At 57.8% G+C, this 25,935-nt stretch overlaps 1 protein-coding gene across 3 annotated transcripts; it reads left to right on the plus strand.

Annotated features, from left to right (window-relative positions):
* The first annotated feature begins 7,244 nt into the window (after positions 1 to 7,244).
* SH2D3A (SH2 domain containing 3A) lies at positions 7,245 to 25,158 on the plus strand. Of its 3 annotated transcripts, XM_048831790.2 has the most exons (11): positions 7,245 to 7,411; positions 13,742 to 13,867; positions 14,010 to 14,138; positions 14,759 to 15,195; positions 15,885 to 15,982; positions 17,056 to 17,633; positions 19,022 to 19,137; positions 20,305 to 20,476; positions 22,234 to 22,345; positions 23,578 to 23,763; positions 24,477 to 25,158. In XM_048831790.2, the coding sequence occupies exons 2-11, from the start codon at positions 13,778 to 13,780 to the stop codon at positions 24,647 to 24,649; spliced, it is 2,091 nt and encodes a 696-aa protein (XP_048687747.2). In that variant the 5' UTR covers positions 7,245 to 7,411; positions 13,742 to 13,777; the 3' UTR covers positions 24,650 to 25,158. The 3 variants fall into 3 exon arrangements, with proteins under 3 accessions (XP_048687747.2, XP_048687748.2, XP_048687749.2); XM_048831791.2 differs by lacking the exon at positions 13,742 to 13,867 and having other exon boundaries at positions 7,246 to 7,411; XM_048831792.2 differs by lacking the exons at positions 7,245 to 7,411; positions 13,742 to 13,867 and adding an exon at positions 13,107 to 13,266.
* The last annotated feature ends 777 nt before the right edge of the window (positions 25,159 to 25,935 follow it).

The raw sequence follows: 25,935 nt of genomic DNA on the forward strand, positions 1-25,935 counted from the left end.
GCAACTGACAACACCAAACCACAGAGCAAGGGAGCCCATGTGGGGGCTGGGGTGGAGCAGGCCTGGGAGCTTCCCCCTCCCGCACCCCAGGGAGGAGCTACAAGGGAAGGGTGCCCCTCTCCTCCAGGGGCATCAGAGAGAGCTTCTCTGGTGAGCAGGATAAGTGCTGGCAGAGGAGACAGGCCCTTTTAAAAGCACCTACTGGGAAAAAAAAGTCACAGTTCGTTCCTGTGTGCACACAGCTTGGGGAGCCGGGGCTAGTCGCTCTGCTCTGCTCCCAAAGACTTTGGTCCCCTGAGCTAAAGGAAAAGTTCCTCTGCTTGCGGCAGTAGTAGACACCTTATCTTCTCTATAGAACCGGGCAGTATGCTCTTGCTGTCTCTTTCACACACATGCACCATGTGGCAGGCAGGTCAGTATGATCCCTGTTTCACAGGTGGGGAAACCGAGGCACAGAGCAAGGGAGCGATTTCCCAAAGATCAGCTAGGAAGTTGCCGGCAGACTTAATAGAAGCGACTCCCTGTTTCTGTCATAAGAAGGGTGGGTGGCTGTTCTTTATGGCATGTTTGCCCCTCATAAGGCAAATCAGTTCCCATCAAGCACAGCCGGAGGGGGTGACAAGAAGCAGAGACGCAGCCAGCGATCTGAGCAGTGGAAGCAACAGGTGGGTTTGCTTCCACGGGGAGATCGTGGGAGGGGGCAGGCTGAGGAGCTGGTATCTACAGTGAGATGCCCTGGGTGGGTCAGCTTCTGCACTCAGCCTAGAGCAGTCTCCATCCACTAACCTCCCCGTCCCCACTGCAAATTCATAGCAGTGCTTCCAACCCTATCTCCTCCTCCCCACACCTTCTCCATTTAAATCCCTGCGGGGCGGCCACCTGTTTGCCCAAAGTGACCACTAGGGGTCACTCTTTGCCACATTTTGCAGGGGAGGGGGCAGGGCTTGCAGACAGATTTGTGAGTGGATGGTAGGAAGTGGTTGGGCTTGGACCTGAGTCTGATCTCTGGATTTACAACGCAGTGTAAACAGCACATTGGGGTGCCTGGCCCTTCACACCCACACAGCTGGGATCTAACCCTTTACCTGGGCTAAAGGGTTGTATCCAGATTGTATCCTCAGGGTGGGGAGTGGAGTATGGAGAGAGAGAGACAATATCTATTTATCCCCATGGTCACCTATTCATCTATCCCCATTAACAACCCAATGCCCCTCTGCCATGTACATTGGGCAAACTGGACAGTCTCTACATAAAAGAATAAATGGACACAAATCAGACGTCAAGAATTATAACATTCAAAAACCAGTCAGAGAACACTTCAATCTCTCTGGTCACTCGATTTCTGATCTCAGAGTGACTATCCTTCAACAAAAAACCTTCAAAAACACACTCCAACGAGAGACTGCGGAATTGGAATTAATTTGCAAATTGGATACAATTAACTTAGGCTTGAATAGAGACTGGGAGTGGTTGAGTCATTATACTAAGTGAAACTATTTCCCCTTGTTTATTCCCTCCCCCCCCCCCCCCCTCCCGGTTCCTCAGATGTTCTTGTTAACTCCTGGAAATGGCCCACCTTGATTATCACTTCAAAAGGTTTTCTCTCCCCCCACCCCACTCTCCGGCTGGTAATAGCTTATCTTAAGTGATCACTCTCCTTACAATGTATATTTTTTCAAGGTCTGTGTGTATATAAAATCTCCTCACTGTACTTTCCACTTTATGAATCCGATGAAGTGAGCTGTAGCTGACGAAAGCGTATGCTCAAATAAATTGGTTAGTCTCTAAGGTGCCACAAGTCCTCCTGTTCTTTTTGCGGATACAGACTAACACGGCTGCTACTCTGAAACCCAGACTCTGTCTGTCAAAAGCAGTGGATCTCAACCCGAGGTATGCATACCCCTGGGAGTACACAGGGGTCTTCCAGGGGGTCCATCAACTCATCTGGATATTTGCCTAGTTTTACAACAGGCTAAGCCCTAGCGAAGTCAGTGCACACTACAATTTCATACAGTGATTGGTTTAAACTGCTCTATGCACTATCCACTGAAATGTAAGTACAATACTTATAATCCAATTGATTTATTGGATAATTGTACGGTAAAAATGAGAAAGTCAGCCATTTGTCAGTTTTGTAATACTGTGCTGGGACACTTTTGTATTTTTATGCCTGACTTTGTAAGCAAGTGCTTTTTAAGTGTCGTGAACCTTGGGGTACACAAGACAAATCAGACTCCTGGAAGGGGTACAGTAGCCTGGAAAGATTGAGAGCCACTGATCTATGTAGCAGTAGTTGTCAACCTGTGGTCCTTGGATTCCTGTGGATCCACAGACTGTGTGTAAGATTTCCAAAGGGGACCAGACCTCCTTTTGAAAATTTTAGGGGTCCACAAATGAAAAAAGGTTGAAAGCCGCTGATCTATAGCCAGGAGAACTGTTTGGAAATGGATGCTGTGTTTCATAATTTTTTTTAAAGCTCATTTTCCAAATTTTCAAAAATCCACAAAAAATTTTGATCCCCAAAAACCCAAAAATGTTTTAGTTTTTTAGTTGTGAGGGCAGGAATGGTCTCTTGCTATGTGTCTGTGCAGACCTGGCACAACGGGGGCCCTGATCTCCGTCAGGGTCTGTGCAGCATCTGTGTTTGGCTCAAGCATGTTTTCTGGAAAAGCATCCACTCTGGATCCGAAGACATCAGAGATGGAGAAGCTGCCCCTTCCCTTGGTAGTCTGTTCCAATGGCTATTCACCCTCACTTTTAAAAATACCTGCCCTAGTTTCTAACTGGAACGTGTCCAGCCTTCCTGTCCAGCCGTCAGCTTCTGTGCTGCCTGTGGGAGTACTTACCCAGCCTGATCAAGTCACCACATTTGTGGTCGTGGGTTTGGAGCTGAGTTAAACCAACCTCAATGCCAGGTCATTTCCTGCCCAGTCACCCAGCTCAGAGTTCCCCATCAGAGCACCTGCAAGGAAGGTAGGTTTCTGAGTCACCACAGTAGCAGTGGAGACTCCCAGTGCCAAAGCTCCAGTTCAAAATCTGTGAAACTCCTCATCGCTCACATCTGCCATGCTGCACCTGATAACAAGCTAGGCATGCTGCAACCACTGCTCCTGTTTGGCCAAGGATCGGGCCCATCCAATTCTTCCTGTAAAACCAACTTCCCTGGCCCCCACCCCCACCGTCTCATTTGTCTCACCCACCCTATTACCATATACCTCACCATACATGAGGCAGGAAAGGGATTTTATGTCAGTTTCACAGTTGGGGAAACCGAGGCACAGTCACACATACACTCTGTCTATAGAAAAAGGGGAGAGTGGAAGCAACTTTGCCAGGGCTGCAGACAAAGCCTGTGACAGAGCAAGGAATTGAACCTGGTCTGCCTTAAACCCCAGGCTAGTGCTCTAACCACTGGACCACTCTTCCCCTTTCTTTTCTGCTTTGTCTACTTGACTCAGAAGCCCCTCGGAGTGGACCTGATATTTTCTATGTTTGTCAGCACCTAGCACAGCTGCAGCTCTCTGTGCTACTGTTTACTGTTTAAAAATTTAATAAACAACAACATACTCTGGCATGTGAGAGGCAGTGGGGTCTAGTGGCTAGGGCATGGGCTAGGGACTGAGAACCTCTGGGTTCTAATCCCGCCTCTCCCGCTGTCCTGCCAGGTGGCCTTGAGAAAGTCATGCCCCTCTCTGTGCCTCAGTTTCCCCTCCCTTTGTCTGTTTGGAAGGGGAGCCCTTGGGGGTGGGGACTGTGTGTAAGTGCACCATTGAACTCCCTGGAGTTCAGCTGATTTACACCAGCTAGGGAGTTGGTCCCCAGGTCAAGGCTGGTGATTGCAGCCCCCGGGTGACCTAATAGTGACAGCATCATCCTTCCCGACGCAGAGATTACTCATGGCCCCGGACACGGTGCTGCTGAGATGAGAGTCAGCCAGCTTCTCTCAGCCTCAGCTCTGTTCCAGGCTGACACAGTCATGGTAACAGCGGGGAAAGCTGTCAGCAAGTACCCACCACCTGTCCAAGAAACTCGTTGGAAAAGTCAACCCACTCCTTCCAGCCCCAGCTGCCACCAGCCATCTGGCCCGTTGTTCCTGCTTCAATCCTTGCTGGGCTCCTACTTCCACAGTCTTTTATAAGGGAAAAGTCTTTTATAAGGCCGCGATCTAATCCCTCAAGTGAGGTCGGGCTGGATCCGACCTGGGATGGGGAACCTTGCACTAAAGAGAGTGGTGAGGGTGGTTCCGAAGGGGGCGCTCTCCGTTCCGAATCAGCGCTGGCCCCACTACCCCAGGGCAGCACTAGGGGGCGCTGTGCTGCAGGGAGCAGAGTGGGTGGCTGGCTGGCTTATTCAAGAGGGCTCTCCCCTCTGAATCAGTTCCGATCCCAATCCCATAGCCTGGTGGCAGGGGGCGCTGTGCTCCAGGGAGCGGGGTGATGACTCAGTAGGGGGCGCTCTCCCCTCTGAATCAGTTCCGATCCCAATCCCATAGCCTGGTGGCAGGGGGCGCTGTGCTCCAGGGAGCGGGGTGATGACTCAGTAGGGGGCGCTCTCCCCTCTGAATCAGTTCCGATCCCAATCCCATAGCCCGGTGATAGGGGGCGCTGTGCTCCAGGGAGCGGGGTGATGACTCAGTAGGGGGCGCTCTCCCCTCTGAATCAGTTCCGATCCCAATCCCATAGCCTGGTGGCAGGGGGCGCTGTGCTCCAGGGAGCGGGGTGATGACTCAGTAGGGGGCGCTCTCCCCTCTGAATCAGTTCCGATCCCAATCCCATAGCCTGGTGGCAGGGGGCGCTGTGCTCCAGGGAGCGGGGTGATGACTCAGTAGGGGGCGCTCTCCCCTCTGAATCAGTTCCGATCCCAATCCCATAGCCCGGTGATAGGGGGCGCTGTGCTCCAGGGAGCGGGGTGATGACTCAGTAGGGGGCGCTCTCCCCTCTGAATCAGTTCCGATCCCAATCCCATAGCCTGGTGATAGGGGGCGCTGTGCCGCAGAGGAGTGGTCACATCTACCGCACAAACAGCAACCCTCGCCGTGGCTCTGCTTACACCCTCACCCCCCATCACACCCACACCAGCTGCCCCTCCACAATCGGACTCACAATAACTCATAATCACGCAGGCTCCCAAACACACTTCTCACACCTTCAAGGCTACACAAACACACTAGCACCCAGGCACACTCGAAACACAGACTCACAAAGACAACCCAGCTGACACCCACAAGCCTACCCGAGGACGCGAACGTGCCATTACAACAATGTACACCCAGAGATCAGTCAGACTCGCAGACATACCAGCTCACACTCATACTCTTCAAACTCACACCCAAAACACACAACCAGACTCACCATCTCAGTCACAGAGACACACTCAAACTCACACCCACTATCACATCCAAAACACAAAACCCAACTCACCATCACACAGATACATTCAATCTCACACTCACTAACACACCCAGAATACACAATCCAACTCAGCGACGCACAAACTCAGTCACATACACTCCAATCACACCCAAAACACACAACCAGACTCACTTTCTCACAGTCACAGAGATGCTCTCAAACTTACACCCACTATCACCCCCAGAATACACAACCCGACTCACCAACTCGGTCACACAGATACATTCAGACTCACACCCACTAACACACCCATAATACACCAGACTCAGCAACACAAACTCACAGTCACAGAGATACACTCAAACTCACACCCAGAACACACAACCAAACTCACAGTCACATAGATACATTCAAACTCACACCCACTGTCACACCCAGAACACACAACCCAACTCACAGGGATACACTCAAACTCACACCCAGAACACACAACCAAACTCACAGTCACACAGATACATTCAGACTCACACCCACTGTCACACCCAGAACACACAACCCAACTCACAGGGATACACTCAAACTCACACCCAGAACACACAACCAAACTCACAGTCACACAGATACATTCAAACTCACACCCACTGTCACACCCAGAACACACAACCCAACTCACAGGGATACACTCAAACTCACACCCAGAACACACAACCCAACTCACAGGGATACACTCAAACTCACACCCAGAACACACAACCAAACTCACAGTCACACAGATACATTCAGACTCACACCCACTAACACACCCATAATACACCAGACTCAGCAACACAAACTCACAGTCCCAGAGATACACTCAAACTCACACCCAGAACACACAACCCAACTCACAGGGATACACTCAAACCCACACCCAGAACACACAACCAAACTCACAGTCACACAGATACATTCAAACTCACACCCACTGTCACACCCAGAACACACAACCCAACTCACAGGGATACACTCAAACTCACACCCAGAACACACAACCAAACTCACAGTCACACAGATACATTCAGACTCACACCCACTGTCACACCCAGAACACACAACCCAACTCACAGGGATACACTCAAACTCACACCCAGAACACACAACCCAACTCACAGGGATACACTCAAACTCACACCCAGAACACACAACCAAACTCACAGTCACACAGATACATTCAAACTCACACCCACTGTCACACCCAGAACACACAACCCAACTCACAGGGATACACTCAAACTCACACCCAGAACACACAACCCAACTCACAGTCACACAGATAAATTCAGACTCACACCCACTAACACACCCATAATACACCAGACTCAGCAACACAAACTCACAGTCCCAGAGATACACTCAAACTCACACCCAGAACACACAACCCAACTCACAGGGATACACTCAAACCCACACCCAGAACACACAACCCAACTCACAGTCACACAGATACATTCAAACTCACACCCACTGTCACACCCAGAACACACAACCCAACTCACAGGGATACACTCAAACCCACACCCAGAACACACAACCAAACTCACAGTCACACAGATACATTCAAACTCACACCCACTGTCACACCCAGAACACACAACCCAACTCACAGGGATACACTCAAACTCACACCCAGAACACACAACCCAACTCACAGGGACACACTCAAACTCACACCCAGAACACACAACCCAACTCACAGCCACAGGGGTACACTCCACCTCACTCCCAGACTCACAAGCGTTCCCCACCTCACATCGTCACCCCCACAGCCCCTCACCGTTGCACGCAGCCCCGCCCACACCCACAGGCTCGCAACCCCCCCCGGCTCCGGCGCCCCTGCCTGCTCCCGGGCTCCGCTGCTCTCGGGGGTGGGTCCGGGCCCTGGGCGGAGCCGCTGCCGGGCGCTGGAATGTGCGGAATGGGGAGAGCGGCGAGCCCGGGGCTGGCGGGGACCTGCCGGGGCTGGAGGGAGCCGGAGCCGCGCACGGGACCCCCAAGCGCAGCGCTGCGCCCCAACCGCTCAGGTACGGGAGAGATATTGGACACCCACCCCTGCGCCTGCCCTGGCTGGGGGTGGCCAGGAAGGGGGAGCCCTGCGGGGGGGCGGGGGGGCTGCAGGGGACCCGTTGCTTCTGTTTGGGGGAGCGGCTAGAATCGGGGGGGGTGTATCCTGGAGGTGAGATCTGGGTGGGTGCCCTGCCCTATAGGAAAGGAAAGGAGCCAGAACGGGGTGGGGGACTGCCCGGGAGGTGAGGTGCGGGGGGAGGGGACCTTGCGCATAGGAGGAGATCCAGATGGCGGGGGTGTCCTGGAGGTGAGATCTGGCGGGGGGAGCCCTACCCTATAGGAGGTGGCCAGGATGGAGGGCAGCTATCCAGGGCCTTGAGGGGAGATCTGGAGGGGATGCAGCCCAATAAGAGGTGGCCAGGATCTGGGAGGGGGGAATCTACTCTGGGGACCCCTGCCCTGGCAGTGACATGGGAGACGTTCCCACTGGCTCCTGCCCTGATGGGGTACCCAGTTACAGGGGTGGGAGGAGATTTGTTTGCGGGGAGTATGTTAGCAAAGACCTTCTCCCCCACCCCTTGGAGCCTAGGGGGAATCTTATCTCTGTTCCCCACCGCCATTTTTCAGACTGTTTCCCCAGAGAGACTGGAGCTCTCCCTAAATCCCCTGCATACCCTGCCCACACCCCAACACCCTTTGTTTGTTGGTTACCCCCCAACACACACACAAACACACACACACACCCTACAGCTGGCTTAAAAGCACAACCCCCCTTATCTAGCCCTTGGAAAAGGGGCTTTGGCTGCGCGATGATCTGTCTGCGGGCAAGACAATTGGGGGGTGTAGGGGCTGGTTCAGCCCCGACCCCGTGGCAGTCGGAGGGGGACCCTGGATTTACCCTGGGGTATCTGAAATCAGCACGTGGCCAGCATGTGTCCTGCCTATGCTGTGGTCAGGTGGCCCGCGGTGCCCACCGAGCCCTGGCAGAGGTGAGTCCCACAGGCTTCACTGGTGGCGGTGGGCCGTGGCTGATCGGAACAAATACACATGTCACGTCACTTATTTCGGGTGACCGGCTTCCTTCCCCGGCGGTCGTCCAGTCGTTGGTGTCCGTTCCCTTTGCCAGTTTTCCTTTTGGGCCCCGGGTAGATGGGCGTTGCTCCGCGGGAGTTGATGGGGCCAGATCCCCGGCTGGTGTAAACTGGCTCTGCTCCTTTGAAGTCGTGGCTGATTTACACCGGCTGAGTTCCCCAGGGAGTGTGGGAGGAGGATCCAATCCCTGAGCCTGCCTCAGCGCTGGTGCTGTTCCAGCAAACCGGGCCTGCAATGGCCGGGGGGGGGGAAGCACGCCAGGGTGGAGGATTTCCTCCCCATTGTGTGGCCGCCCAGCCCTTTGTGTTTGGATTCCCAGGGATGGAGCCACAGGGCCAGGGTTTCCATGTCCTGAGCCAGGCGTGCAGCTCCCGTCCAGTGGGGCTGCGCTGGGGGATTAGAAGGGTGGTGAGAGCCAGGAAAACTACAGCATTACCAGGCCCCTGCATTGCCGCTCACCTAGTGCCATGGAGTTCAGGGGCCAGGACTCAGGGACTGTCCTGCAGGATCAGGCCAATGGGCCCATCTAGCCCGGTATCCCGCCTCCTCCCTCCCCACCCACACCATGGTGCCAGGTCAGGCCAATGGGACCATCTAGCTCAGTATTCTGCCCGCCCCATCCTGGATCAGTTCCATGGACCCATCTAGCTCAGTATTGCCTCACCCTTGATGGGCCCATTGGTCTGAGCTGTCACAGCCAGCCTGGTATCCCCTCCAGGACCCCCCCCCCCGGTCCCTGTTGCATTAGATCCAGACAATAGTGTCAATCCGGGGATGTCACTGAAGTGACTCTGGATTTACACCACCCTAGCCGAGGCCAGAGCCCGACCCTGCGTCTCCCCATTCTCCGTGGAGCTTGGCTGGTGCACGCACCTGGCTTAGCTGCTTATTTGGTCTGCCCCACGGATAAAGATCAGGCCCAGCATGTGTCATCATCTCCCTGTGATTTTTTATCTGTCTCTTTAATTCTTTGCTGATGAAGGCTCCGGGTCTGGGCCCAAGAGCTTGGGAGCCGCCCCTTCTTTCATCTCACTTGACTCGCCATTCAGTTTCTTCCCAGAGGGCTTTTGATCTGAATCTCATCCCCTTTTAGGAGGAAGCATCTCTGCGGGGGGTTGGCGTGAGCCCTGGAGGGTGGAGACCCAGTGGTGAATGGTCCTAGCGGGTTGGATGCCCCGTCAGACTGGGCATCCCCCCACGTGAGGCCCCGGAGTTGCCTGTACGTCGTAGATTCTTGTATCCCTTGATCAGAGTGATTCAAACCGGCCTCAGAGTAACAGCCGTGTTAGTCTGTATTCGCAAAAAGAAAAGGAGTATGCATCCGATGAAGTGAGCTGTAGCTCACGAAAGCTCATGCTCAAATAAATTGGTTAGTCTCTAAGGTGCCACAAGTCCTCCTTTTCTTTTTTCAAACCGGCCTGACTCTGAGAGAATTAAGCAGCCTGATTTGTTTCCGTTAAGAGGTGACTTGATCACAGCTTAGAAGCACCTATGCTAGGCAGCTCTGACATTTAGCAGGAAGAGATGCAGCGGCTGGAAGCTGAGGCCAGACAAATTCATGCTGCAAATAAGAATCACATTTTTAACAGTGAGGGGGAATTAGCCACGGGGGAGGTCATGTCAGATCTGGGCTTGTGATTTACAGAGCTGGGAAGCTGCACTGGCTGGCTCTGGTGTAGGGGGCTCAGCCCTTCTGTAGACGGGGGCCTGTCCCTGACCTTGGCAGGAATTTTGTCTTGGGAGCTCTGCTGCAAAGATCAAAGGAAAAAAGCAGAGGGCTGGCTGGCTGAGCAGGGGATATAATCAGAGCTCTAACACGGTGCTTTTCACAAGCAGATCTCAAAGCCCTTCACCGGCTTTAATATATTTATCCTCCCAACTCTTCATCTGAGGCAGGACACTGCTGGTACCCCCATTGTACAAATGGGGAAACTGAGGCTCAGAGAGGCTACGTGACTTGCCGAAGGTCACCCTGGGAGTCTGTGGCAGAGCAGGGATTAGAACGTGGGTCTCCCAAGTCCTAGGCTAGGGCCCAAATTATTGGAACATCATTCCTCTTGGAGCCTTTTCCTCTCTGATTCCAGCGCAGGTCTGTAGCAGCTGGTGCCCACCCTTGGCAGCTCAGCAGCACCTGTGTTGAATGAAGGGGTGGGTCTGAGCCCTGTTCCACATGGGCTTGTGTCCCTCCTGTGGGAACCCAGTGTCAAGATTCAGGGGGGCAGAGCATCCTGGCATCTGCAGGATGACGGCCCAGGGGGTGAGTCACCGTCCTTTAGGTCTCCAGGGCCTGATCCTAGACCTGTTGCCATCAGCTGCAGAATGCCCACTGAGTGGGATCAGGGTTGGAGGTAGAGCTTTTCTGATGCCAGAGCTGGGGCGGGTGGCCCATGCTGCAGCACCCCACAGCTGGAGATGGGACACCACGGGGACCGGTGCTCTGAGGAGGTCCAGAGATGTCTGGCTGGTGGGTCTTGCTCACCTGCTCAGGGTCAAACTGCTGGCCAGATCTGAGGTCGGGCAGGAATTCCCCCCCTGCCCTGGATTGGCAGGGACCTGGGAAGTGACGGGATTTGCCACCTTCTGCAGCACGGAGCGTGGATTACCTGCCGGGGTCATCTGGGCATGTCCCCATGCCCTGATCATTTTGGGCCTCTAGCTTGTTGGGCCGAGGAAGCGGGTTAAACTGCAATCGCTCCTCTTTCGCCCAGCAGCATCCTTGTGCCGGATGGGCCAGTCCTTGTTAATTGCATTCGAAGCAAGCAGGCTTTGCGGGCGCCTAGTCCCCTGCGAGGAGGCTTCAGACCAGAATCCCAGTTGGCGGCTGTCTGATGTCGTCTAAAGGGGGCAGAGCGTCCGTCCGGCTTGGTTGTGGTACCTGCGGGTGCACAGATGCGCTAAGTCTAGACAGGGGTTCTCAAGCTTTTTCTTTCCGAGCCCCCTTCCCCTCTCCCCCTGCCCCATGCTATACAAATTCCACGGCCCACCTGCGTCACAAGGGTTTTTCTGCATATCCGGTAGATTAAAAGCCAGGGCGGAGGTCAGAGGGCAGCAAGCAGGGCAATTGCCCGGGGCCCCACGCCCCACAGGGGAGCCCCCGTGACGCTAAGTTGCTCGGGCTTCGGCTTCAGCCCCAGGTGGTGGGGCTCGGGCTTGGGCTTCCTGCCCTGGGCCCCAGCCAGTTGAACGCCGGCCCCGCTCTGGTTTGTTTTGGCGGGACCTGCTGAAACCGGGTCGCAGCCCCCCGAGTTGAGAACCACTGCTCTAGGGTTCCCGTCGTGGAGACGCACCCAGGCCACAGGGAAGGACGGTGTTTGGGGCCAAAGGGGCTGGGTGAGCCATGTGGTGGTGGCACCGAGAGCTCAGAGTCTCAGTGACCCACCGAGTTTGGGATCCCTCTGTTGCCTCTGTTGTAGAAGTACCACGGTAGGAAATGTAGGCTACCCCAGCCCTGGCCTCTCCCAGCAGGGGGTGCTGTGGGGAGCGGGGCAGGAGCGCTGGCTGTCGCGGGAGCTCCTGGCTACCCCAGCCCTGGCCTCCCCCAGCAGGGGGCGCTGTGGGGAGCGGGGCAGGAGCGCTGGCTGTCGCGGGAGCTCCTGGCTACCCCAGCCCTGGCCTCTCCCAGCAGGGGGCGCTGTGGGGAGCAGGGCAGGAGCGCTGGCTGTCGTGGGAGCTCCTGGCTACCCCAGCCCCGGCCTCTCCCAGCAGGGGGCGCTGTGGGGAGCAGGGCAGGAGCGCTGGCTGTCGCGGGAGCTCCTGGCTACTCCAGTCCCAGTCTCTCCCAGCAGGGGGTGCTGTGGGGAGCGGGGCAGGAGCGCTGGCTGTGGGATGTGCTCCAGGCCACTCCAGTCCCAGCCCCTCCCAGCAGGGACTGGGAGCCCCAAGGTGCAGCCCCTAACTGGAGGGACCACAGCTGTGAAGAGTCATGTGACTTATTGGGGGTCTCTGTAAGTAGAAGAGGCTGGGTGTCCGGGGTGGGTGGAGGAGACGGGGTGCTTGTGGGGGCTGGGGGAAGTCACAGCAGGAGCAGGGGCAGGAGTCCAGCAGCAAGGCTAGCAGGGGGTCCTGATCCGAGGGTGACCGAAGCCCTAGGAAAGGACTAGACGGACGTGGGGATCCTGGATCCAAGGGCTGAAGGTGACTGTTTTCTGTTCAGTAAGATGAATTAACCAGGCTCTGGGAGGGCAGCGGGGTGTAGTGGTCGGTGGGGAGACTGGATTAGAACCCAGGAGTCCTAGCTCTGGAAGGGGAGCGCCAGGCAGGCTGGGGAGTAGGACTCCTGCATTCTGTTCCCAGTTGCCATGGTCTCTGAGTGCCACCACGGTGAAGGAGGAGGGGAAACTGAGGCACACACGCAACCAGGGTGCAGTGACCTTGTGGGGCGCACGCTGGCTGCAGGGCAAACCCCCAGCTCCTGCAGTGCCCTCTCCCTCTCCTCCGTAAGCAGGAGCGCAGACTCGTATCAAACGGCCCCGTCCCCTGTGCTGAGAGCTCTTGCACGCCAGCCGGTTGGAGCTGCACCACGGGGCCCGCTCGCTGGGCTGGAACCCTTCCGGCCTGCCAGGGTCACGGGCTGCTGGCGGGCTCCCAGTGCCGCTGACTCAGAGCCCAGGCATCCCAAGGTGTGCTCGGCGTCTGATAACCTGCCTAGGCAAGGAGCTGCGTGAACCGGAAGGAACCGCCCCGAGCAGGCAGTCCGGAGGAGCCACCGTTGGGACAGGAGGATCTGATCCTGAGGACTAGACTCCTCCGGGTCCGGGTGAACAGCCAGGCTCCTCGCTGGGTAAAGGGATCGGAGAGGGTTACATGCCATGGCTGCTTTTGGCACTTTGCTCTTTCCACTCCCCCCGTCTTATCGTCTTCCCCTCGTCTTCCCCCTCTTCGCACAGCCATCCCGGGCGCCAACCGCAACCTTAGTGGTGATCTGACAGTAGGTTCTAGAGCCGTGGTTCTCAGGAAACCAGTTACTGTGGCACGGGGGGGGGCGTGGAGTTTTTATAGCATGTTGGGGAGGCCTCACAAAGGAAAAAGTTGAGAACCCTTGGTCTAGAGGCCCCGATCGGGATCGGCTCCCCCTGCCATCGGGCTGGGTGCTGTGCAGGCCCCAGTTGAGATTGGGGGTGCCCCGGCCATGCCGGGTGCTGCTCAGCCCTGAAGAGCGTCTCTGCCCTGAAGAGCTCACAGACTAAAGAGACACAGCGAGAGGAAGGATTGGTATCCTGCATTTTACCATTTTGTCTATTTCTCGTTGTCTGCAGCGTCCGGCACAGCGGGGCCCTGATCTCAACGGGGGCATGGACATGCAGGGGGTGGGACTCGATGACCTCCTGTGGTCCCTTCCAACCCGGATAGTCTGTGATTCTATGACACTGCCCTGTCCTGAGGTCAGAGGCTGGGAGAGATCAGGCTGCGTGGGTCTGGGGGGGATGGGCCGGGAGGTCAGAGTCCGGGGGGCGGGGGGGGGGGCACTAAACCAGTTGCTGGGAGGAAGATGTTGCTGCTGACCTGTGACCCTTTGCCGCCCAGGAGGCCTACGCAGAGGTGACCATGGAGTTGGCCAAGGAGAAGCTCAGGAAGGAGCTGGAGGAAGAGCTGAAGCTCAGCACGGAGGAGCTGCGGAGCCACGCGTGGTACCACGGCTGCCTGCCACGGGAGGTACCCACGATTCCGATCTATTAGGCGTATTATGGTAGTGCCCAGAGGCCCCAGCTGAGGTCAGGCCCCATTGCCCTGGCTGCGGCATAGATCCCATGGAGCTCAGTCCCACCAGCCCAGGAGGCTCGGTATCCCTGGTTTACGGAGGGGGACCCAGAAGTGCAGGGAGGGGAAGTGACTTGGCCAAGGTCACACAGAAAGTCAGTGACAGAGCCAGGGATGGATCCCAGGAGTCCTGACTCCCAGCCCCCTCTCCCCCCCCGCTCTAACCACTAGACCCCACTCCCCTCCCAGAGCCAGAAATGGAAAGCAGGAGTCCTGACTCCCAGCACCCCCCCGCTCTAACCACTAGACCCCACTCCCCTCCCAGAGCCAGGAATGAAACCCAGGAGTCCTGTCTCCCAGCCCCTGCTCTAACCACTAGACCCCGCTCCCCTCCCAGAGCCAGAAAAGGAACCCAGGAGTCCTGTCTCCCAGCCCCTGCTCTAACCACTAGACCCCGCTCCCCTCCCAGAGCCAGAAAAGGAACCCAGGAGTCCTGACTCCCAGCCCCCCCCCCGCTCTAACCACTAGTCCCGCTGCCTGCCATCCCCACCAATGAACAGCCCTTGTCTCCCCAGGAGGCCGAGTCCCTGCTGGGGGAGGACGGGGATTTCCTGATCCGGGACTCAGGCTCCAGCCAGGGGGACTATGTGCTGTCCTGCCGCTGGCGGGGCGAGACCCTGCACTTCAAGATCATCCGGGTGGTGCTGCGCCCTCGCCAGGGCTACTCCCGCACCCTCTTCCAGTTCGAGCAGGACCAGTTTGACAACGTGCCGGCCCTGGTGCGCTTCTACGTGGGCAACTGCAAGCCCATCTCGGAGACCTCGGGCGCCGTGGTCTCTCGGCCCGTCAACCGGGACGTGCCGCTGCGCTGGCTGCAAGAGCGCTACGGGGCCACCGGCCAGCCCCGTCTGGACGAGCAGGAGCCGGCTGAGGGGGACGTGGCTCCTGCCCACAGACTCGGCCGCCACAGACTCACCGCTGGGGAGATGCCGACAGAGGGGAACCTGCTCCGGTGAGCGCTGGGATGGGAAATGGCGCTGGTTAGAGCTGGGGCTGGGAGTCCGGACTCCTGGGTTCTCCGCTCAATTTCAGGAGGGAGGTGGGGTCTAGTGGTTAGAGCCAGGGAAGGGCAGGGAGTCAGGACGCCTGGGTTCGGTTCCCAGCCCTGGGAGGGGAGTGGGGGGGGGGGGTTGTGGGTTTGAGCAGGGAGGACTCGGAGTCAGGACTCCTGGGTTCTATTCCCGCTGTACCATAGAGTCACAATGTGACCTCGGGGGAAGCCCGTTCCCCTTTCCTTGCCTCAGTTTTCCCATCAGTGAAGTGGGTCTTCTGATCTTCTCACCTGGAGATGGGTTGTGATGCTAAATTCCTTGCTAAGTGCTTTCCGAACCCAGGGGGATAGGGGCTGCCCTCATTATTAACCCTGTGTCTGCCAAACTGCCCCCCGCGCTGTGGGCTGGGTCTGAAAGGCCGGTCCCTGGTGCCGTGCATGACTCACACGAGTGACTCGGGCTCCAAACTGGCTTCCCCACGAATGATCACGTTCCATGAAGCAGCCCAGCCCTGGCACGGAGGGCAGGATCCCCGATCCAACAGCTGGGCACATTACTCCGGCATCCCCTTCATTCTGGGCGTGGGTCCTTTGCAGCTTGGGGGTCTGCAGCGGCCTGGGGCTCACAGTGTCGCCACTTCTCCCTGCAGGGTGAAAGACAAAAGCGGGAGCCAGCCCACCGGGCTGGATCAGCTGGGCCGGCGCCCCCTGCTCTACACGGCACAGTCAGACAGTAACCTGCGGACAGGTGCGTGGGAGCTGGGGCTGGAGGGCAAAGGCTGCCTCCACTGGGGGGAGGGGTATTAACCCCTTCCACCACTTGGGGGGGTACAGGGCAGGGGTTGGTTTGGCTGCTACCTTCAATGCAGTTCCTCTGGATTTACGCCGGTGTAACAGGATTTGTGCAGCCCCCTAGTGCAATGCTCCCAGGTGGTTCCGTAATGCACCTAATAGATAATGTACAGTGCCTAGCACGCTCCTGGTCCATTAGCGGGGCTCCTAGGTGCTACCATAATGCATCTATTAGATGCCTTAATATGCAGAAGGTTTAAAACAAACAAAAGGAAGTATTTTTTCACACAACACACAGTTAACCTGTGGAACTCCTTGCCGGAGGATGGTGTGAAGGCCAAGACTATAACAGGGTTAAAAAAAGAACTAGATAAGTTCATGGAGGGTAGGTCCATCAATGGCTATTAGCCGGGATGGGCAGGGATGGTGTCCCTAGCCTCTGTTTGCCAGAAGCTGGGAATGGGCGACCGGGGATGGATCATGTGATGATTCCCTGTTCTGGGGCATTCCCTCTGGGGCACCTGGCATTGGCCGCTGTCAGAAGACAGGATACTGGGATAGATTGACCTTTGGTCTGACCCAGTGTGGCTGTTCTTATGTATAATGTACAGCGCCTAGCACACTCCTGGTCCACGAGCAGGGCGCCTAGACACTACCATAATACATCTAATAGATAATGTACAGTTCCTAGCACAACAGGGTTCTGGACCATGACAAGGGCTCCCAGGCATTACCGTAATACACCAAATAACGGACTCCTTATAAGCCAGATCCTCAAGCTGGTGTAAATTTGCATCTCTCCATTGACTCCAATGCCCATTTCTGCCAGCTGGGGATCTGGCCCTGCTACATATCACCATCGCTCTGATTGCCACCCCGCTGCTTTCACGCCAGTGTAACTCCCCTGTCCCTTTGGGAGCGACTCCGGATTCACACCAGTCCTGGCTGAGATCAGAACCAGGCTCTGTGGGAACCATGTGTCCGGCTGCTCCGCTCCCCGCTCTGACATGGTCCCGTCTCCTTCTGCAGGCAGCCCGGAAGCTCCAGCCGGCACCCAGGAATGGAGCAAGCTCCCGCCCCCCTCACCCGTCTTCCGCACTGGCAGCGACCCCGTGCTGCGGCCCCCCGCCCCTCGGTGCCTGGACCCCGAGGGGGGTGCAGCCCTGAGCGGCTCGGAGGGGCAGCTGCACTCCAGGGCTCCCCCCAAGCCCCTGCGGGCCCCTTCCATGCTGGTGGGCGACGCCCCCCAGGAGCAGCTCAGCACCTACTGCGAGCTGGTGCCCAAAGCCCCGGCCGGCCTGCGGAGCCACGTGGCTCGGCTGCACACCGAGGAGAAGTGGCGTGGCCGGGCCCGGGCCACGGACACAGCCTTTGGCTTCCTCGAGGATGAGGGGGTGCCGCTCCCCCGGCCACGCCACTACGAGGAGGACTTTGTGCGCCCCCTACTGGAGACAGCCTCCTCCTTCCAGCCCCACAGCTTCCCCTCGCTCCTCCTGCCCCCCGACAACAAGCCCCTGGAGCCCGGCGCCCTCAAACGGCTCAAGGACCTCTTCACCCGGCATGACTGCCGGACCATGGCCCTGCATGTCCTCTACATGGACTGTCTGGTAAGGGGGAGCTGGGAGCCAGGACTCCTGGGTTCTATCCCTAGCTCTGAGAGGGGAGTGGGGTGTAGTGGTTAGAGCAGGAGGGTGCTGGGAGCCAGGACTCCTGGACTCTATCCCCAGCTCTCGGAGGGGACTGGGGTCTAATAGTTAGGGGGGGGCACGGTGCCAGGATTCCTGGGTTCCAGTCCCAGCTCTCTTGCCAACTCACTATGCAACTCTGGCCTGTGCCTCAGTTTCCCCCATCTGTATGGTGAGGGGGCTGAGAGTGCCCTCCAGGGCAGTGGGGTGCGGGGAGGTGAGCTGCTTGTGAGGCTTTGAGATCCTTTTTGTGGAAGACCCCACAGAGCCATAGCATTTAAGGCCAGACAGGATCAGTGGCCTGGATATCACGGGCTACCAGCGCCACGGTAGCCCGTGACACCCAGCACCCAGACGCTAAACCCGACCGGCATGGGTATGTGGGTGGCATTACCCCCTGCCTCTAACAGCCCTGGACCCCAGGACCCCCTGGGAATGCAGTCGGACCCTGGGGGTAAAAACTGGCCACTGGGGTCTGTGCACTTGTACCCCAGCCATGCCCGGCGGCTGCTCCGCTCTCCCCCGGGGGGAAGCTCGGGGGGCTTGTTATCCTGCGCGGGTGGCCCCATCTCATACCTCTCCAGCCCAATTCATAGAGAGCTCCTCTCCTCTCATGCCCAGCCCCACCCGTGGTTCTCAGACTCTCCCCCCTCCAAGAGGGCCCATTGCACTGGCCCTTCCCAGAGCTGAGACCTTGCCAGCTTAGTGAAGCTGCAGCCTGTGGGTAGAAAGGGTTAAATATTGAGGGGGTGGGGGAATGCTTGGGGGGGTAGGGGATCTCGGGGGCTATGGAACTGTCCCCACCCCCACCATAAGGGGAATGGGTAGGAGCCCCATAGCTCCGATGGGAAGCAGCCCTGGAGAACAGGAAGTCGGAGATCGGCATAGTTATAGCGGGTTGGGGTCGGCACTGCCTGTGGGGGGAGAGTGCCCCCTCCTGAGCCCCCCGCCCTGCTCCTTTGTAGCACAGTACCCCCTAGCATAACTGTGTGGGGAGAGCGCCCCCTACTGATCCCCACTCCCTGCAGCCCAGCGATCCTGGAGATGAGTAGGGGGTGGCTTATGGACCGACGGGGACCCTCCCTCCTTGGTCTTTGCATGGGCCTGCTTACGCCTGGCTGGGGGTACTGCTCGCTCCCCAGCAAATGTGGAATGGGGAGATCGGAGTATCCAGGGGCTCTCAGTGTAATAAGAAAAGGCCCTGTCCCTTGGGGGACCCAGTGACCTCGCTCCCCCCGCCGGCAGGAGGGTCCCTTTGTCCCGGCAGATCTCAGGCCCTCACCCCTGCGCTTGTTTGTTGCTTGCACCAGGTTGGCAGGATCACCAGGGTGCCTAGGGAGCAGCAGCAAGCGATGGGGGTAAGCTCGGGTCTGGAGCTGATCACCCTGCCTCACGGGCACCAGCTGCGCCTGGACCTGTTGGAAAGGTACCAGCCTGGGGGAGCAGGGTGTGGGGACGGAGGCTGCGGGATGAGTGTAGCAGTGTGGAAATGCGGCTGGCTCTGGGTGAGGGCGTGAGGGTGGCGCAACAGCTCAGCAGGATTTGCACTGGCAGGAGGAGGAGCTGGAGTCTAGTGAAAGCCGCGGGGGACAGTTAGAATAAAACTTAGCCGGACATGGCTGGGTAAAGCCCTTTACTGACCACAGAATAGGTTAAGACTGCACTTAAGGGCTCGTCTGCATGAACATTTAGTTTGCGGCAAGCTAGGGTGGGAGCCTACCCCCCCCCACCCCCCCCGGCCTGCACGCTCTGTCCCTGTGCACCCAGGTGACGTGCGACGTGCAGTACCAGCTTGTGAATGTGCTTTGAAACACGACTGGATCAACTCACATTTCCAGTGGGCATCAGCCGGGGGGCTGGTGGTGGGGGGCAGTTCACACCCCTGGGTGCCGGAGTTATAGGTGTGTAGTGGAGACCAGATCTTAGAGCGTGGCCGGCTGGGGTAAGTTCCCAGCCCCAGCTTGCTGGGCACTAAATGTTTGGGTAGACAAGCTCGGGGCCTCCGGTGAAAGATGGCAGAGCGCCTCCTAGCACTGCAGTGTGGTACTGAGGTCTGCACTGGCTGCCAGGGGGAGAGCGCCCCCTCCTGAAAGCCCCACTCACTGCAGCAGACCCCAATAGCACCATGCTGGGGCATTAGGATCTGCGCTACACGCCCTACGGCTGCAACGTGGCCCCCCCCCCGGCACGACAGAAGGGGTTTTCCCATCGCCAAGCCACCCCCTCCAGCGGCAGTAACTAGGGCAACGGAAGAATTCTTCTGTCACCCTAGGGTGTTTGCACTGGGGCTTAGCTTGGCTTATCTAGATCATAGGGGGAAAGGGGGGGATTAATTTCTTACACGTAGGCGGTTAACCTATGTTTTAAGTGGAGACCAGAGCTCAGCGGGGAGCACTCCCCCTCCTGAGCCCCTCCCCATGTTACGCAGGGGGGTGTTTCCCTTGCAGGTCTCCCATTTAACACACGCCCAAGCCCAGACCTGCTTAGCTTGCCCCAGGTAACGCCAGCCTCCCTTGAGCAGCTGCAGTCCCACCGCCCGCCCTGCTAGCGAGCGGTGGGGTTCAGCCCCTTGCGGTGTCTCTGTCCCTTCCAGGCACCATCTCATGGCCCTGGGCATCGCGGTGGACATCCTGGGCTGCACCGGGGGCGTGGCGGAGCGAGCCGGCACCCTGCACAAGATCGTCCAGCTGGCTGTGGAGCTGAAGGGCTCGGCCGGGGACCTGTTTGCTCTGTCGGCCGTGATGAAGGGCCTGCAGCTGCCCCAGGTGAGGGGCGAGCCGGGGGGGGTAGAATCATAGAATCATAGAATATAAGGGTTGGAAGGGACCCCAGAAGGTCATCTAGTCCAACCCCCTGCTCGAAGCAGGACCAATTCCCAGTTAAATCATCCCAGCCAGGGCTTTGTCAAGCCTGACCTTAAAAACCTCTAAGGAAGGAGATTCTACCACCTCCCTAGGTAACGCATTCCAGTGTTTCACCACCCTCTTAGTGAAAAAGTTTTTCCTAATATCCAATCTAAACCTCCCCCACTGCAGCTTGAGACCATTACTCCTCGTTCTGTCATCTGATACCATTGAGAACAGTCTAGAGCCATCCTCTTTGGAACCCCCTTTCAGGTAGTTGAAAGCAGCTATCAAATCCCCCCTCATTCTTCTCTTCTGCAGGCTAAACAATCCCAGCTCCCTCAGCCTCTCCTCATAACTCATGTGTTCCAGACCCCTAATCATTTTTGTTGCCCTTCGCTGGACTCTCTCCAATTTATCCACATCCTTCCTGAAGTGTGGGGCCCAAAACTGGACACAGTACTCCAGATGAGGCCTCACCAATGTCGAATAGAGGGGAACGATCACGTCCCTCGATCTGCTCGCTATGCCCCTACTTATACATCCCAAAATGCCATTGGCCTTCTTGGCAACAAGGGCACACTGCTGACTCATATCCAGCTTCTCGTCCACTGTCACCCCTAGGTCCTTTTCCGCAGAACTGCTGCCTAGCCATTCGGTCCCTCGTCTGTAGCTGTGCATTGGGTTCTTCCGTCCTAAGTGCAGGACCCTGCACTTATCCTTATTGAACCTCATCAGATTTCTTTTGGCCCAATCCTCCAATTTGTCTAGGTCCTTCTGTATCCTATCCCTCCCCTCCAGCGTATCTACCACTCCTCCCAGTTTAGTATCATCCGCAAATTTGCTGAGAGTGCAATCCACACCATCCTCCAGATCATTTATGAAGATATTGAACAAAACCGGCCCCAGGACCGACCCTTGGGGCACTCCACTTGATACCGGCTGCCAACTAGACATGGAGCCATTGATAACTACCCGTTGAGCCCGACAATCTAGCCAGATAACTTAGCTCCTGCTCCCCATGGAGGCCGGCCCTGGCCCCAGCCTGTAAGGCAGCCTTGATGAGGCCGACAGAGAGGGACGGTTCGGGCTGGCCCATAGAGAGGGGCGTATGGAATTGTCTCGTCACGGGGTGGGCTGTGAGCCCTGGAGCTTGGGTGGCTGGATGGAGCCCTGGGGAAAAAGACGGGAGGGAGCAGAACTGCCTTGGTCCCCATTAGTGGGGAGGAGAGGGAGGGTTAGGGGGAGGTAACGTGTTAATGGACTAGGGAGACCTGTGACCTTGGACAAGTCGCTTCTCGTCTCTGGGCCTCAGTTTCCCCTGCCCGCACTGTGCGTGTTCACAGTGAGCTGTTCAGGGCAAGGACTGCCTATGGGTCTGGGCAGCACCCAGCCCATGGGGGAACCCCCCCGATCTCAGCCAGCACCTGAGCAACACCTGGCACCAGGTGGCCCCGACCTTGGTCAGTTGGTCTGTGCAGTGCCCGGCCCAGTCTTGAGTCGCTCCATCGTAATGGGATCCAAGAGGCCTTGATCTACCCCTAAGGAACGGGACTCCCATCCATCTGGCGAGCAGCCTGCGTCTGGTCCACGACGCTTGCCCCAAGGCATGGCACCCACCGTAGCCCGCCCCCCAATGTCTCACTCCTGTCCCTGCCCCCCCCACCACCACTCTGCAGGTTGCGCGGCTGGATCAGACGTGGCAGAAGCTGCGGCAGACCCACACCGAGAGCGCCATCGCCTTCGAGAAGGACCTCAAGCCCTTCGTGAAACGCCTCAACCGGGGGGAAGGTGAAGCACGGCCTACTGGGTGCCCAGTCTGTGGACCTGAGAGGGGATGGAACAAGCTGGGGAGGGATCTGCCTGGGCAGGGAGGGATCTGCCTGGGCAAGGAGGGGCCGTGGTGGGAGCATCATGGGGGTGAATCTCGCCCCGGGAAGAGAGGGCTGCAGGGGGTGGCTGACACCTGGAGAGGTGGGAATTAGGCTGGGGCAGGGGGGTATGGACGGATGGCCTCACCTGGGTTTGTGTGCCACCAGCCTGGGCTGGCTCAAAGCCAGGCCCCCTTCCCCCACCTCTGATGCCAAATGGTACAGGTCCCCTAAATGTGCTGCTCTTCCCCCCCCACCCCACAAATACCCTTTTATGCCAGAGCCCTGCCCAGTCCAGGAGGATGGCTTTCCCAGTGGTTAGAGTGCTGGCCTGAGACTAGGGAAAACTAGCTTCAAGTCCCGGCTCTGCTCCAGCATCCCGGTGGACAAATCACATAGGCCCTCCGTGCCTCAGTTTCCCCATCTGTACAATGGGGATGAGAGCCCTGCCTCTCTGGGGGTGGTGAGGATAAATGCATTAATGACAGCAAGGTGCCCAGCTGCTAGGGTGGTGGGTGCCAGGTCAGTACCTAAGCTAGAGTGGACACCCTTCTTTCTGTCCATGCGGGGGAGAGGATTCCTGTCTCAAATGGGATCCGATCCTCTTCTTCTCCCAGCATCCCCTGCACTAAGCCTCAGTGCTGGCCATGGATCCACCCTTTACACCAGGGCTGCATTTCACCCTCCATGGCCAGTCCTTCTTACTCTAGCCCCAGCCTGCAACAGCAAAGCATCATTCAGGTAGAAGGGAGAGAATTAGACCCTCCCCCCCAGGCCCCATACTGACTAACGCTAGGTGTGACGTGTGATGGCTGGAAGCATCTACAATCATGTGGGAGGGCGCGGGGGGGAAGCTGTTGCCCATTTATCCGAGCAGCTTCCACTGCAGTTTCGGGGTGGGGGGATGTGATTAGGACAGACCTCTTCTGTGCCTGGTTGCCGGATACATCAACCGCAGTGGCTAGACTTGCAGAGACCAGGGCCTGAGATAAAAAAGCTGCTGCTGAAGCGTTCTTCCAGCTCGAGCGGCCACGGTGTGCATGTCTGGGGTTGCCGGCCCAGCTCCCGCCGGGTGCCTGGCCTCCAAGGCACAGGCTGGATATGCGACCCTGCTTGGAGGTGGCTCTCTGACCCCTTGTCCCCCTACTGCAGGGAACTCCTCCCCCGGAGAGGTCGCCGTCCCTCACCTCCTGCCTCTCATCAGCCTCATGGAAGGGGAGCAGCTCTGGGACGACCACGAGGAGAGCTGCGACCTCCTCTTACGGACGCTGGAGTCCGCCCGCTCCATCGCCACCAGCGCCGGGGCGTACAAAGCCACCGCAGAGGCCAAGCTACAAGGTAGGGCTGCAAGGAGCTGTGTCTATCAGCCCAGCTTGGGGCAGGCTGAAGGTTTTCCAGAGCCTCAGTGGAGTTGTAGTCCGGTTACCTCCTCATGCTCCCCGTTGTCTCTGGGCTGGATTCCCCAGCTGGACTACATCTCCCATGATGCCCCCCTGACCTGGGACTCCCATGATGCCATTGCTTCACTGCACCATGAAGTGATGCTGTAGTGAATCATGGGAGATGTAGTCCAACAAGGGAGCCCTGCCCCTAGAGGTGGTGGTGGAGATGAGGCCACTGCACTGCAACTCCCACAAGGCAGGGCCGAGGCAGATCCAAACAGTAATATTCTCAAACCTAGCTGTGATGGAAATGGTTTGAGTAGCCCCACTGGATGTAGAGCTTGGTCTCGCCTTCAATAAAGCCAGTTCTTAGTCCCCGGGCCTGCGATTACACAAACAGCATAGGAAGGGGCGGGGGGAGGGAGAGCTCAGTGGTTTGAGCATTGGCCTGCTAAACCCAGGGTTGTGAGTTCAATCCTTGAGGGGGCCATTTAGGGATCTGGGGCAAAAATTGGGGATTGATCCTGCTTTGAGCAGGGGGTTGGACTAGATGACCTCCTGAGGTCCCTTCCAACCCTGATCCTCTGATTCTCTATGAAGGAATGAGCCAGAGCCCCAGCCCTCCTGCACCTCTCAGCCCTTCCCTGGTATCTTCTCTCCTCTTGCTAGGATTCCAAGCCACGGCGGAGCTCCTCGAAGCTTTCCAAACCGAGTTCGCGCTCCGCTTATTCTGGGGCAGCAAAGGAGCGGCCGCAGACCGGGCCGAGCGCTACAGGAAATTCGACGCCATCCTCACGGTGCTGTCCCAGAAACTAGAACCAGCGAGGAAAACGGAGCCCTGAGTTTCCTCCACCGCCACGGCACAGCCCACGAACAATGGCTTGCAGAGCCAAGACAGGATGGAGGAGCAACAGCGCCCCACTGCCCGGAGATCTCTCCCCTAGCCTGGCCGCCAGTGCCGGTAGCAGGATGGGGGCAGGGGAACGAGCCCGAGCCCAAAAGCCTCCCGGGCCCCACCTCTGCAGAGGACGGGGGGTACAGAGATTTCAGCGGCTTACGCCCGGGCAGTATTCTACCAGCCCCCCGCCTTGCTGCTGGAGGCGGCTGCTCCGTGTGCAGAAGCTTGCAGGAGTGAGGAGGATTGGTGGACCCATTGCACCCACGGCTTTTTAAATGCAAAATGCCACTGCAGCTGCAGCTTCCCCCGCCTCTTTGCCAGCGTGGGAGGGTGTGAGATGGTGAAAGGGAGCAAAGTAGCAGGGGGGATTCCCCCTCCCAGCAAAGCGTGTGTGGGAGGGGTGGTGGTTGTAGCAATAGGAATAAACCAAAGCCTTCCAGCTGGTTTTGGTAACGGCTGCAAGGGTTGCTCCAGGCCCTGGGGTGCTGCAGTTACGCAGGGGCAGCGATGTGGGGCTCTGGCAGAGGGGGGCTAAGTTGCAGCCTGGGGCAAGTTGGACTGGTGCAGGAGGAGCGGGGCTAGAACTCTCAGCCTGGGGCTTGAGGGCTGTTGTCTTTCCCAGGACAGGGCAGGGCGGTAGACACCCATGGGGCCCTTCACCCCCATTCAGGGGGTGCCCTAGCCTGAAGGGGGATCCACGCCCTGCCCCCTTAGAATGACCACTGGAGGCTTAGAGGAAGTTAAAAATCTCTGCCCCTGTCCCCTTCTCCCCTGAAATGAAGCAGGTTTGTGCTGCCCTCAATGCATGGGGGGAGCTCCCCTGAGCGGGGGTGGCAAGGAGGCTGTTATCTCTGCCCCAGAGGTGAAGAATTGCCTAATGGTTACAGCAGGAGACACCTGGGTTCGGCAGCCAGTTCTGCAGCAGCGGGAGCAGAAGGGGTGAAGACCTAGAAGAGGCTGGCCAGGAGTTAGACTAGGACCCCCGTAGCATCCCCACCCCCACCCCGGTCCCCCAACACGCTCCTCAGCCGAGGGCAGTGGGGAAATGAAACCAGACAATGCACCACAGAGGGGAACAGTCCAAGCCAGGCTGTGGTGTCCACCCCGAGTCTATGCTCATGTGAGGGGAACCAGCTTGAGGCAGTGCCCCCCCCCCCCCCCCCGAGTCTATGCTCATGTGAGGGGAACCAGCCTGAGGCCGTGCCCGTCCAATGCCCTAAGGAGCGGCTG

The sequence above is a fragment of the Caretta caretta genome, chromosome 20, assembly GCF_965140235.1.
Source record: "Caretta caretta isolate rCarCar2 chromosome 20, rCarCar1.hap1, whole genome shotgun sequence".
NCBI lineage: Eukaryota > Metazoa > Chordata > Testudines > Cheloniidae > Caretta > Caretta caretta.